Below are 15265 nucleotides of genomic sequence, written 5' to 3'. Positions count from 1 at the left end.
GCTGTAAATCAGCTGGTCAGCTGTTGTACTGTTGTATTTGTCACTTCACATTAAATGTTATATTAAAAGTTCACTTCTGTGTAAAAATAGGTTATGTTTCATCACTAATTTATTTGTTTTATGGTAACTGTAGGAAAAGTATAATGTGCAACTCGAGTTCAAAGTACAATTGCCTCACTCGAGAAACCATTCCAGTAAGTAAGGATTTCTCTCGAGTGAGTCAATTGCTCACTTTTCTCACTAGTTGCACAAATAACTATTTAGCCTTTTTAGTCCAGGCGCTGAGGGGGTTTGAGCATGCATAAAAGTGTAACGAAATTTGACTTTTGATTGTTGCTATGGGTACCTAGTTGATGAAGAAAATCGATGTTGTCGCATTTCTAGGTGGTTAATAACATGGGGGGGAGGGGGTGAAGTTGGGGGGCCACCCGGGGGGCCGCCGCGCACAAAATAGCTTATATCTCAAGAACCAAAAGTCATATGAATACGTTAGACATGTCAAACTGTGCAGAAAAATGCATTCTACAAAGAGATTATGTAGTAGTTTCACGGAATTTGAAAAAAAGTTACTAAAAATTATATTTTTTAAATTTACGAAAAGTCTAATCAGTAATATAATGATTTTTGCTTGTTTTTTAATTGACAACTTTGGAGAGTAGTACACAATAGGTAAATAGTATTTCTGTATAATAAAACTATTGTGATACATAGCTTAACAGTTATACAATCCTCAGATCTAATACAGCTATACAATCCTAAGATCCAATAAACCTAATACAAGCAAAGGCGTAACACGTGTCGCGGCCATTGCTTTATCTAGGCACTTTTCACAAAACACGCATATCTCATTTTTTTGTCATTTTACACTTCTTCTTTATTTGATATATACATATATATTAGTTAACACATAGTGAACCGCTTCTAAAAGCTTGTAAAGCTTTTCATAGCTTGTAAAAGATTCTTACCTATTGTAAAAAAACAAATATTCCTTTATAATGTTCTCTATTTAACTCTTTAAATTACATTTATGTAAAACTCATACACAATGTTAAATCAAAAGAATATTCTGGGCTTTTGCCATTTCACAAAGTATTGACTCATAAGTGTATGCACAGTCACTTCGTTAGTTCATCACCGTGGTCTTCATCAAAGTCGTAGTCTTTATTTTGCTTATTAAAAACATTTTTACATCTTTCATGGCACGTGGAATAGCTGCAACAAGCTGACAGCTTGGAAAAACAAGGACATGATTTTCTCGAGCAAGTCTTACAGTGACATGGTTTAAGCAAATTCTCTGGTAATGGAGGCAATGTCATAAGTTTGGGTCGTAGTTTCTGGGTTTTGTCTTTAAAGTAACCAAACTCTTCCAAGGGTTGAGGCTCGATAAAAGGGGTTAAGGAATTCTCCCAAACATGTAGCTGAGCTGTACAACGTAGTATGTGTAGCTGAAAGCTATCAGAGGTTGCAGGCAATGTAGCCAAATCACTAATACAAGATGCACTTGTAGAAAAATGGATAAAACGGCTTTCGTCACAGGTGTTTCCTCTTTTCTTAGCGAGTCGTAAATAAAGTGCCTCTAAGCAGTCTAGTGATTCTTTACTAAGTGTTGGCTGTTTTAATAACTGAAGCGTATCAATACTATCACAACACTTTTTCACATAGTGATAAGCTGCTTTTGTTGTACATAGCTTACTAGTTGTATCACATCCTGTGAATGTATGTAGTGCTGGTAAAACTTCTGAAATTTTGGATCCAAGACTTTCTGAAGCAAGATGACATCCTAAAGCTCTTTTTTTATTAGAAGTTCCCGTGATAAACCAAAGTTCTTTGCATCCCTGAATTTGAATTTGTTTCCAAAATCTAATTCCTAGTATGAAGATTCAAATTCAGGGATGCAAAGAACTTTGGTAAGAATTTTTCTGCACAGTTTGACATGTCTAACGTATTCATATGACTTTTGGTTCTTGAGATATAAGCTATTTTGTGCGCGGCGGCCCCCCGGGTGGCCCCCCAACTTCACCCCCTCCCCCCCATGTTATTAACCACCTAGAAATGCGACAACATCGATTTTCTTCATCTACTAGGTACCCATAGCAACAATCAAAAGTCAAATTTCGTTACACTTTTATGCATGCTCAAACCCCTCAGCGCCTCGACTATTTTTGCTTAGTAAAACAGATAGTGCCTGTTTAAAATCTCCAAAAATATTGTTTTCTGTTTATTGGAACTTGCCATAGTACTTACTTAATTAACAAATATATTTCCTGTACAAACCTATTCCATCTTTATTCCCAGGTTATTTCCCAAGCGTAGCCGTTGAGGTTATTCCACTTCATACATAATATTGATTAAACACTACAATAAATCTCAAATTTAAAATTCTAGTAAATTTACAAAGAAAGGGGAGAAATCAAAACAAAGCAGAAGTTGTCCATTTAATCTTGAACTACTTGATTCTTCTACTTATTACAAACTTTTACTTTAACTAATTTATATAAAAATAGATATATTTATTAAGTTTCACAGTAACATAATTTATTTCAACATTCTAAGACGTAACTAAATTGCGGACATTTTCCATCATGAATGTAAAAAACAATACACAACGTTTCGGGATCTGGAATCTGATCCCGTCCTCAGGTGAAAAAACTTTACTAACACATTACAACTAACAATACACAAATGCCCAACCTAAGTTGGAATACACTACAGAGGGTAGTAGTCAGAAATTGTGTATTGTTTTTTACATTCGTGATGGAAAATGTTCGCAATAAACCTTTGAACAACATTAACTCACCATCACCAACAATGAACTTCAAATAAAGAACGTAACTAAATAGTCTTAACCCTCCGAGTGTTATGTGTCGTAAAAGCGACTCATAACACATCCGCTATAGTGTTATGTGTCGCTTTTGCGACTCACAAACACTGTTTACGGTGACGGCTCTGGGACTGACTGAATCGGATTGAACTGGATCGAGTTAGGTATCGTTTTTTTCAGCAGATTCAGAGCTTTCTCCTGATGTCTGTTTCTATACGCTTTTCATTTCAGTTCCGAAAATATTGTAGCAGACAGCTGACGTGCGTATTTGTAAACAGCTTGGTTAACCTCGCACCGATGACTGATGTGTCTTATTACGTTTATCATTGTTTTAGTGTTAAAAATCAAAAGTAGTGATATACGTGGTGCATTATAAGAAGATTTAAGTGATTTTGAAGGGCTGGTTGATGATCCTGAAGAAGTAGGTAGTAATATTGATTTAAATTATCAGCCAGATTCCTAGCTATGGTTAGGCTATGCATTCTTAGCTAAACGCTATGTACCGAAATCTGTTTTTTGCCCATAACTTATTTATTTGCAAACCTACTTCCTTATACTGGGTGGCGCATAAAGAACGCATGGATTTGAGTTGAGTGGTGAGAGCAATAGGAGCGTCCGTGGAGGGACAGGGCCTGGTCGTTTTGTAGGTTAGGGCGTCCAGTTTTAGTAGCAATGGTGCAATCGACCTGGCGCATCGCGTTTTTGCTGTAGAACATTTATTCAAAAATAATGAATCTGATATAACTGTTCAATGGCTTATCCGTGCACAGTTCAATGGTTCCAAACAAAACCCGATCGCAACACAATACTTTGTTGGGTAGCTTCTTTTCGCACAACTGAATCAGTTATGAAGCAGAAGTGGTTTGGTCGTCCTTGCACGGCGCGAACTCCACAAAATGTCGACAGAGTAAGGGCGTCTGTTATTCAAAGCCCTCGCCGCTACACTAGGCGATGCGCTCCAACTGTGTGCTTGTCTTGACGCTCGTTGCAGGGCAACCTAAAGATGAGTTAAAATTTCATCCTTACAAAATTATGATCGTACAGAAGATTTATGAACGTGATTACGAAAAATGGAAACTGTTTTGAGAGAATGGTTGATGTTCTTGCCACTGATGGCGTTTTGTTTATGATGTTAATGATGGAGCACAGTTTTATTTGGATAGTTATGTCAATAAGCAAAACTGGCGCTATTTGGCAGCAGAAGACCCAAAAGAATTGCATCAAAAACCACTGCACGATTTGAAACTTAACGTTTGGTGTAACTTTCGAAAGTGGAAATTATTGGGCCTTTCCGTACTTTTTTGAGGACTCGCGGAACATTGAACTTTGTGCAGAAAAGCCGTTGAACAGTTTTAACAGATTTAATTACTTTTGAATAAATGTTCTACCGCAAAAATGCGATGTACCACGGACCACTGCTCCATTGCTACTAAAACTGGACACCCTAACCTACAAAACAACCAGGCCCAGTCCCTCCACTACGCTCCTATTGCTCTCACCACTCAACTCAAATCCATGCGTTCTTTATGCGCCACCCAGTATTATAATATTTTTGGAATCCTCATAAAATTCTGAACAAAGTGGCTATTTTAAAATATTTGTAGACCTATAAATTATAACAATTTATTGAGCGCAAACATAAATGTTTTCATTTATTTTATAATTTTTTAGAAATGTTAACCCCACAAAAATTGTTGAACATTTTTTTTGTAATGTTTTATACCTTACATTGAAGCCCATAATTTTCCAAACAAAATGATATATGAAACAGTATACTTTACATTGTTTTTAAGTTTCTAAGATACATTTTAATAAAACCCAGCGATTGTGCAATAAATGGGCGAACATTAAGACCAAAACTAGAGACACTTGGAGGGTTAATTATTATAGGTAACGTTATCCCTGGTTTTATATAATATACAGCACATTTCAGAACTGACTGGCAAATAAGTAATCCAGTTTTAATATTGCATACTAGCTTAATGATAGATCACGTATTGAAGTAAACAAAAATCTGAAGTAAATGGCTTCTAATGCTATTCTTATGGAGAACATTTTACGTTATATCTCGTTTTCTGGTAACTTTATGGGAATTCTGCTATTTTTCCCGAGTCACTGGTGTTAAGACCTTTAATTTAAGACCTCTCCCACTTTTCTGCGACTTACCAGACATCCACAATTTTCTGGTATAAATTTTGTCTTACAGAATTATATTTAAGGATGTTGGTAAAATTTGGCAAATTTATTTATTTCATCCTATACTATTGACATATGGTCAAAAAACACTTTTTACCTTCTCTGTAGCAGCAAACCTAAGCACTCTTTAAATCTAGTGTTATTTAAATTAGGAATAAATATGTCTTATTTATGGAAATATTTTAGTAAAAATGTAATCAGACAAGTTGAAATTCGCTTAGTCTGCAGGTTTGCTGCAGCGGAGGTATTTGTTATAAGTCTACAGTTTTACAATAGAGTCGTTTTCTTATTCTCCCTGTAATATTAGACATTGACAAGGGATATTATTTTCATTTGTATGGCTGGCTATATGGTGCAACAGATTTCATGTAGTTGTTTGTGTTCGTACTTTCAGTGTAAATAAGTCATTATAACTTAGTAGGTCTAACAGATTTATTATTATGTTTTATAAATGGACGGAATACAAATTAATTTGATCGCATATTCTCGAGTGAGATTAACAGACTTTTGTGCGAAAATGACAGTGAAAGTGACGGCGAATCGGGTGGCGCCGGCGTAGGCCTAGGCCTATCGGACAACGACAGTGGTGATGAGACAGTGTTTGTGTTTAACATAAATAGCTGTAAAACATAGACTATTGTAGATATAATTATAAATAAAAACCATTTATGTAGGGAATTGAATAAAGCAAAGGAATGAAAGCAAGAAATAGTTAAAAAAATTATTTGCACAACATTTTTTAACATTGCTTTTGAAAAATTTATTTAAAATGTTTATTCTTTTTTTGCAAGATGTTTAAAATTATAATTTTTTTACTTGAAACATGTTTATTACAATAGGAAATTTAATTTATATTAATTTACATACAACTTTTATATATTTAAGTTAAAAAGCAAAATTTGTATGATTTTTTATTGAAACAATGCAAATTAGTCTTTTTTTTATTGTATTCTAAATGCTATGCTATTGAACTAAATACCAAGTCTCCAATGTGAGTTTGAACTTTAATGTTTCTTATCTTTTATACCAGTTCAGTGTTGTTTGTGATTATGTAGTGAAAGTGGACTTTGCCAACCAGACAGACGGTCAAATGAAATATAATTTGTAAGTTTGTAAAATATGTTGTAAAATAAAGCACTGTTATCTATCTATTTATAGACAAGAGAAGAATCACAGATGAAAAGTGATAGTCAATCACACGTTGAGGAGGAGCTACAAGAACTGCGAGCTAGAAACTCTGCACTTGAGGAACAACTGAGTAAAACTGAGGCAGAGCTGAGGCAAGCTCAGGCTGTGCTGAGTAGCGTGCGAGAGGATAGAGACAAACTGAGGCTCAAGGTGGGTTGATTCCATCCCCATGTTTAAGTTGTCGCCAGTTTGGAAAACAAAATGGTCGTAGTTGAATTGGGCCACCAACAGAATGTGGTCATGTAAATAACAGATTTTTTTAGTATGAACATTTTTAGATAAATTAAACCGATATTGTAAGATATAGCTTCTCACAATGTAAAATGGTGGTTGCCGTTGGGAGATAAATAAATAAACTATCTCATTAAAAAATACTACGGTGAAAATTCACTTGGTATTCTTTTGGAAAGTTAAGACCTGTTTCACATATACCAAGCTGTCATGTGTCGGGCGTCGTTTAACTAGCAGTTGGGTGCAGAAGAATATTGGGCCATTCATATATGCATTACTAGTGTCGTGGTCGGTTAATCACTACCCGGCAGTCATGGACTTGTCGAGGGATGCTGAGCACTCCCTCGACAAAGGCCGGCTGCTGGTGTCTGGTAAATGCCAAACGGGCCTGCTGGAGGAGTAGGGGTAGAGGTCTATTGATATTGTTCACATACAATCGGAACCTGTGGTCCGCCTAAACCATGTGTTTTAACTTTTGGTTATTTGGTACTGTAGTGTGCTAAGTTTTGATTATGTTGGAAGTAGATCTTGAAATACTTATTAGTTTAGTTCAAGAATACACACTTTATCTTCATACATATTTACATATTATAGTTTCAATACTCATCATAAAATAATAAAAGAATTTTTCACTGTAATTAATTTTTTTTTTATAAGAATATAAAAGCCCCAACTTGGTTTCTTTTCACGTTTAAAGGATGCACCCAGCACTCGATTCTTCCCTCTTTTTTCAACAATCTATACAAGGGTAACATTGCAATATTGCTTTATTATGTACCATTGCTATCTCTACACATGCAAAAGCTGGAGTGCCGGTGTCAGTGTTAATGTGAACAGTGGACCCTTGCAGTTGTTGGCTGGAAATCAGTATAACGGCATGCAGTGTATATGTAAAACGAGCCTAAGTAAACTGTTTCAGATTGCTGGTTTAAGGATATATACTGAACAAAGTTGGCAAATTGATTTACTTTGCACATAGGGGATAAAAATTAAACAATAAAACACTTCAATACGTTCCCTTTAGCAACAAATCTAAGTACTTGTTAATGTTATTTAAGGAAACATTTAAGTAAAAATCCAATCAGTCAAATAAACATTTGCTTAGTCTGCAGAACTTCTTCGGTGGGGGTGTGTTGTTTTAGTATGTTTCTTAAGGTTTATAAATATATATTTGGTTAGTCGTCTGAGTGAACTTTTGTAATGTCGGCAAAGAGCATGTGTAGGCTAATTAAGTTACTTACTTATTTAATCATGATAACCTTTAGATATATTGTACTAATTTAATGGAAAGTAAATAAAAGAAAATACATCTAATAACGCTTAAAACCTATATTTACACTTATACCATTGACTCACAAGAAGACTGAATATATGCATAAAAGATGGTAGGTGGTGGTCAATTTCGATTAGAAACTCCAATCATCGTCAGACCCAATAGGCGAATTGGGTCGTCATTAGGTTCAGTATACCCAGCTTTATGTAATGTAATGTATGCATGTATATTCCCTAGTAGCACAAATATATATTAAATACATATGAATAAATATATTTAAAATCTATTTTATATAGGTATCTCAAGTGTGTATTAATGTCAATTTTATATAATATTTAAAATATATTATATATATAAAAAATATGTTCCAGTAATATATTTTAGTGAATAATATTTAAATAAAAAATGTATTTAATATCACTTTCAAACATCCCATGGGGCTTAAACATAAAACTACCCCCGCCACAGCAAACCTGCAGACTAAGCGAATTTCCATTTGCCTGATTGGATTTAGACTAAAATGTCTCCTTAAAAATATTACATTTATTCCCTATTTAAATAGAATCAGTTTAACACATACTTTGGTTTGCTGCAACAGGGAGGGTAAAAGTGTTTTTTAATGTAAAATGTTAATAGTTAGTAAGAAATAAAAACATTTTCCAAATTTGGGCAAAATATGTTAATAAACAAGCACACTACAACGGTTTACTTATTCTCCATAAGAATAACATGGGAATTTTAAATTAACAATTTTTTGGAATTTTCTCCGTAACCATTAGGCGCATTATAACGCTTCAATATACTAAATTATTTGTTTTTTTTAAGCTCTACAAAATAGTTTGGAAAGAAATTTCAAAATTTTATGTTTTTTTGGTCAAAAATAGGAAAAACCCATTTTTACCCCATAAAAGCCCCCATAAACCCCTGTTCCCATAGTCCGATCATGCTGGTTCGCGAACTCGTTCGAATAAACTTAGGTTTACACGTTTGTACCAAATTTCATCAAAATTGGATCATTTTTGCTCGAGTTATCGCGCTAACGGACATATATATATATATATATATATATATAGATTTAAGTATGACACCTTTCAAGCACCTAACGGCTCGCTACGCCACCTTTTCGGGACCTGCAAGTCCCCGAGTCAGGTCCTCAAAAGGTCTATTTTCAGTCACAAAAACGACATTTTGAGGACTCTGTATATCCTGTCACGACGATTTTTACTTTTTGAGGACTTATACTATTTGGCGTAACTCCTCGCCGCGCCACCTTTTCGGGACCTGGAAGTCCCCGAACCAGGACCTCAAAAGGTACATTTTAAGTTATGAAAACGTCATTTTGAGGACTCGTGTATCCTGTCACGGCGCTTTTTACTTTTTGAGGACTTAAAAAACTATTTTGCGAAAACACATTTTAAGGACCTGGAGAACTAATATACTACTGCTATTCTTAAGGAGTTATTTACTAGTAAGCTGATTGCAATTTAAATATACTTGTATATTATTTTTTTGTTATATCCCCGTGTGAAGAACACACTGTATGTGGCGTAATATTGTGGGTTATTTGTGACTAAATGAACTTTCAAAGTTATTTTATAAATGTTAAGTAACATTATAATAATTTATCTACCAATTAAGAATAAAAGTAATACACCCATTATAACTATTCCTATTATTACAAAAAAAGTTATGTAAAACTCAGGCATCTACCCTATATTTATGTACTTTTTTATTTTGCTATTTATATGTATGATAACAACCATGCCTTTCAGCTATATTTGATTATAAATTTATTATGTTCTATTAAAAGTGTGTCTTGACGTTTTAGGCAATATTTGACCAATTTCTACATTTTGTACATTGTCCTGGCAGAGCTGCCGCTTTAGGCAAACTTTGAAAGTTTTAGTTATCCGAAAATATTAGTTTCTGTGTCGATCTATATGTGTTTGAACCTGCATACCGTTGCACAACTGTACCGTTTATGCCCCTCGTTAAAATATACGTAACACGTATTACAATCTATTCCTTCTACACTAAAATAAAACATTCTATACTATTTTAACATTCCATTCTATAATACCATTTAGTATACCGTTTCACGCCCTGTAATAAAAAAATAAGGAAAAATCTAAAGATTGTTCACGTAATTATAATGCGTTATAGCATTTAAAAATTTCAACGGATTTCGTTTTGACAAATACACAATACAAATCAACTTACAAAATCACTATTTATCGCCCAAAAAGGTGAGTTTTGGTGTTGTCATATGTTTGTGTACCCTAGCTATCTATTTCTTTGACTTTGAAAGTCAACTAGTATGCCGTTATTGACCTACTGTATAAAACATACAGTTGGTTGTGTTGCTAGCCTAGTGGTTAGCGTTTCGGACTTCGGTGCGGGAGGGACGGTTTCAATCCCCGGCACATCCTGGGTTTGGACAGCTTTCCCTCAAAAGTGTTTGACTTCATACTTCATTACAAAAATGCCACTGTCGTAGATGCGAGCAAAAAAAACGGGAAATTAACAAAATTGTTCACGTAATTACAATGCGTGTTAGCTTTAAGGTAATTCACTGTAGCCACTGTATGGTATGAAATTCATCGTCTCTCAAAATCATTAAAACACTTAACGTTTTTGAACAGACGTAATTGTTCATTTGGTAAGTAATACATTATACTCTCCAAATATATTATATAAGCAATTTTCAATAGTATTCATGGAAATGTCCTTTTCCTTTATTCTGCCATTTCCTAATTTACTACTGTAGTGTAGATGATTTGTTACCAGCTTATGTTTACAATCGATTTGTTTACATTTTCATAACACTGGCATAGCTACTTGACAGTCCATAAGATTAATGTTTAAAAAATTTCAATATTTAATATTAGGTTTATAATGAAAAACAAATATTCCCAGAACAGAGCCTGGCATTCGTTTTTGAGCCTGGCATTGGCAGAACAGAGACAGCCTAAAACGAAGATATTTCTAACAATTTGGAGGAAATCGTTGGTGCCGTTACAAAATACGATGATTAATTGCATTACTTAAAATCAATGCTAAAATTACTCGTTTACTACATAGTACTACATAGTAATATCTTTGGATGGAAGTCATGTTGACAGTTGGTAAATTAAAAACAGCTGATTGAAAATTCTTTTTAATTATAATTTACTTCAAATAAATATAATGTTTTAAAATATTTATTTCATAGATAAATTAAACTTTGCTAACAATAAATTGCTTCAGTACATAGGGATTTAGTTTTAATGGGTGGCATTTAAGTAAGATAATCAGTATTAAATCACGACTATTTCCCCCCATATCGTGAAATCTTCAGTGTAATCTTTGCTCAATAGTTGTTTGGTTCAACTGAGTTGTGTCAACTGATGATAGTCTATTTGTACTGTATTTTGTTAATTGTTAGTCTACTAAGGATGGCTTGTTATGGACACATGTTACAAGTCCTTTGTTTACCTGGGAACATTCCCTTGTTTTGAAAGAGGTTAAAAACTAAGTAAAACGCTGAATTTTTATTTCAGGATTAATTTTGCCAACAGTGTCATTTGTAGGCTTCTGATTGGCTGAGGGAACACCATACCGGAACGATGTAAAAGACCGTCATCGGCTTCGGTGGCATTGTGGATAGAGTGCTGGGCTGCTAAACGGGTGGGAAGGTTCGAATCCTTCCGATAGCACTAACCTTTTGTCTAGAATTTGTTTCATTATCAGCAAGTTTATTGGTTAGATTAGGTTATGACATTTTAATTTTATAATTAAAACATTATAAAATTGAATTTGAGCCATTTATAGTTTTATTTTATGAACAGAACTGTTTTTCCGATTAAACCTTCATTCGATTTTTCACTATCAGCAAGTCTGGTTTGTTTGGTTAGGTTATGACAGTTTAATTTCATAATTAAACAAACGTTAAATTGAATTTGAGGCATTTATAATTGTATTTAATGAACAGAACAAATTTTTCGATTAGTAAACCTTCATTATAGTCAATTAGAAGTCTCCGAATGACACTGTTGGCAAAACTTAGGGTTTTCTTGATAATACCCTGTATTTTATGGTATTTTTGGATAGTAAATGAAAATCTGAGACTTTTTTATTCTTTAGTAAATTTTGATATACGTTTACGAGCTACAGAGAGATAAAGTTGGAATTTAGTCTCTCTTAATACCTGAAATACCCCCGCAGCAGCAATCCTGCAGACTAAGGGAATTTCCATTTACATGGATGGATTTCTAATACATGGGGAGCAAATATCGTTTATGTATACAACGAGTGGGATTATAGATAAATATATACCGATGCTTGATGGCAAATCTGTGAGTGCATACCTTCAATTTGAGACCTCAACCATGACAATTGGTCGGGTAGAAGAGCCACACGAACTCGGAAAAGAGAAACCAAATTTAACTTCCCTAATAAATACATGGGGAGCAAATATCGTTTACGTATACACCGAGTGGTATTATAGATAAATATATGCCAATGCTTGATGGCAAGTCTGTGCGTGCATACCTTCAATTCGAGACCTCAATCATGAAAATCGGTCGGGTAAAAGATCCAAACGAACTCGGAAAAAAAACCAAATGTTTTAAATATATAAGATATTTCTATTTTTGTAGTATCACGGATAGAAACCCATCAAATATAATGCTACATGTAAGGTTTTATTAAAGTAATTTAACGGATAGTTCAAAGAAAAACAATAATGCTTATAGCTTGTTTACATCAAAATATATAAGTAATTTAGTAAAACACTACACTTTAAAAATGGTGTTGGGGGAGGGCTTTTACGGGGAAGCAAGGGGGGAAATATGGGGGATTTTCAGAAACACCCTTCCTATCATACACTAACGCCATAAAAAAATCAGCTTTACATCTTTCATGTATTTAATGGCTATGATTTTTAACTTAAGTTACTGGGCTAATAGGTGTTGCTGTTGCTACGGAATTTGAATTTTATTCTGCGAGATTACGCCCCTGAATTTAGTGTTTTTCCCTCAATATGACAACACCGTTGGATAAATGCAGGGATGTAGCGGGATCTGTAGAGCGAAATTTCCCACCGTTTTGCGGCTGGAAGTCCTTACTTGTCAAAAGTCTCGTTGATTGACACATTTTTACTTAAAACAATGGAATAAATTTTATCTAACCGTTTGACTGGTTTTGCCGGTTATGTTAACATTATGTTTGTGTCAATATACCAGTTTATAATTTTTTCCAGTATTTATGATTTTTTTCGATACCGTACTAGCCTATATTATGAAATTGTGTTATCGATACCACAGTACACAGTATTTGTTACGTTATAACAGTACAGATTTGTTTTATTTTAAAATAAAATTTGTACTGCAGGTAACTATTATTTAATACAGGATCAGGAGGAAATCGCAATATAAAAGCAGCAGTTTATATTAATCGATCGATAAACGCCCGGGGTCTTAGCAGAGATATTAAGAGTTTTTAATTTATTTGGACGTTTTATATAATAATAATTATATTATAGTATATTTATAATTTGATGTGTTTACATTTTTAATTTTTTTATTATTTTATGTATTCTTTATTTTTATAAATACTATGTAGAAGGGTGTAAACCATAATCCTGTGTTTACAAGAACGGGACTCACCCAAGAAAACTTTATTAAAATTTTGAAAGGATCAAAACTTAAACATTGAAAAAAGTAAAACTTAACAATTGTTGGAGTCAATTATTCACAGTTGTAGGGAAAAACACATAAAACATCAGTCCAGCCTGCATATTTACAACAACAACTTGGCAATGAAACACGGTAAAACGTCTTTTGTTTTGTTTTACTGTATGTTGAAGATGCCACGTTACGTTAATCGATTACTAATTCCGAATTCAAAAAGAAATTATTTACGAACGACTCTCGTGATTGACCAAGCTATTAGTATTAGGGCACGTTTTACTTTGGTGTTAACCAAGTACAACGAACGATTTGCGTTTTATTAAACCTCGTAAAATCATTCACTTTTTAAAAATGGCCAAAGAGACATTTTAAGCGGCCCTCTCCTGAAAAACGAGATGATCTTTCAAGATCCAAATCGTTTAATCTATTCGCTAGATTGGTGAGAGTGTATTTAGCCATTAAAATTTTGCCTCACTACTTTGTAAATAAAATTACGGACGTTCAAAACTCCAATTTTGCGTGATTTTTGTTAAATTTTCTCTCAACGTTCATCACAAAATCATCTATAAAATAACGAACAGCTACCGATCAAAAAAACGAAAATAACTATCAAGATTATTTTTTTTAGCTGTCACTGATATGTTAGCATTAAATGTTGTTTACAAATGCCGCAACCATTTCCGATCACGTTTTGAAAGCAAATCCTGTTAGCTGAATTTTATTTCAGGATTAATTTTACCAAATCGGGCATCCTGTTAATACTGTTCAATGAAATGGCGACCATACAAAGTAGGTATTTTAAGCCAAGTATGAATGGAGATGAGTGAAAATTTTCAGTGGCGCGATCTTGTAGTCTTGTTAGTGACTATATAAGGCCGACATTCCTTAGACACAGCTGTTAATTAATAGCCCATACAGCTAATGGCAACTAAGGGACGAATATATACGAATTGGTCTATTTATCAGGATAGTACTGCGTGAGATAATAAATCCAAATGAGATTAAAAACGGTTTTCCTTACATAACGGGTTTAATTAACCGCAATGTGCAATAATGTGTAACAGTAAATGAAATTAAATAACTAAGCATCAACCAGGTCAGGAACCAGAGATTCTTGTGTATAAAATTGTTCTTGAGTTTTGATAAGCGTGAAGAAGATCTTTAATCAGTGTTGTATACGGCTGGGAAACTTATATTTATTGAATCATCGTCGCCAATAGCTTACAAACAAGGTTTCCACTCATTGACGGCGCTTCAACGGCGGTTGTGTACAGTGTAAAGTAAAACTGCAGTGGGTGATTGTAACAGAGGTTTACAGATGATGCTTAACTTGCTTTTCCAATGTGTCACTTTCTGTTTGTACTCACCGTCACCGCTATGTGATGCAATCGCTAGGATATACAGCCAATAGGTCCACAGCCCATCTCTTGGGTACGTAGGCCTACCCAATTATTATAACAACCTTTTCGAGGACGATTCCTGATACCGGTACTTTTTCCCTAGAATACACGGCCTCCCTACTTAGGAAATAAAATTATAAACGTCCAAAAACTCAACATTGTGTGATTTTTGTCTCATTTCCTTCTTATGTTTACTAAATATACCAATTTTTGTTTAGAGAATACGTCATCTATTAAATAAAAAAATTTTGTTTGGATAAGCTTGTTTTTTCAAACTGTCCCCAATATGTTTACATTACAAGTTGTTTACAAATAATGAAATTAATGGGAAATTACATTGATTTCCGACAACCTTTTATAAGAAAACCCAAAACGAAGAGATCAATAACCTCGGAACTTGATTAACCTCGCATTTAATTGGTCGGATACTATAGTTCTCAACTGTATACGTTGGTTTTAGGTACTGGTTCTTTTCCTTAGAACCGTT

At 34.0% G+C, this 15265-nt stretch overlaps 1 protein-coding gene across 1 annotated transcript in view; it reads left to right on the top strand.

The window, feature by feature from the left end:
* Nucleotides 1-15265, top strand: part of LOC128982942 (colorectal mutant cancer protein-like) — a 217105-nt gene that overhangs the window by 72705 nt on the left and 129135 nt on the right. Inside the window, exon 7 of the mRNA XM_054402042.1 lies at nt 6176-6355. Coding sequence (XP_054258017.1) covers nt 6176-6355 — 180 coding nt within the window. The remainder of the gene's footprint in view (nt 1-6175; nt 6356-15265) is intronic.

The sequence above is a fragment of the Macrosteles quadrilineatus genome, unplaced genomic scaffold, assembly GCF_028750875.1.
Source record: "Macrosteles quadrilineatus isolate MER2022 unplaced genomic scaffold, UCM_ALF_1.0 Scaffold_1__1_contigs__length_201487025, whole genome shotgun sequence".
In the NCBI taxonomy this organism is placed as follows: Eukaryota; Metazoa; Arthropoda; class Insecta; order Hemiptera; family Cicadellidae; genus Macrosteles; species Macrosteles quadrilineatus.
The sequence above is the reverse complement of the archived record's forward strand: the minus strand, read 5'-3'. Positions and strand labels throughout refer to the sequence as shown.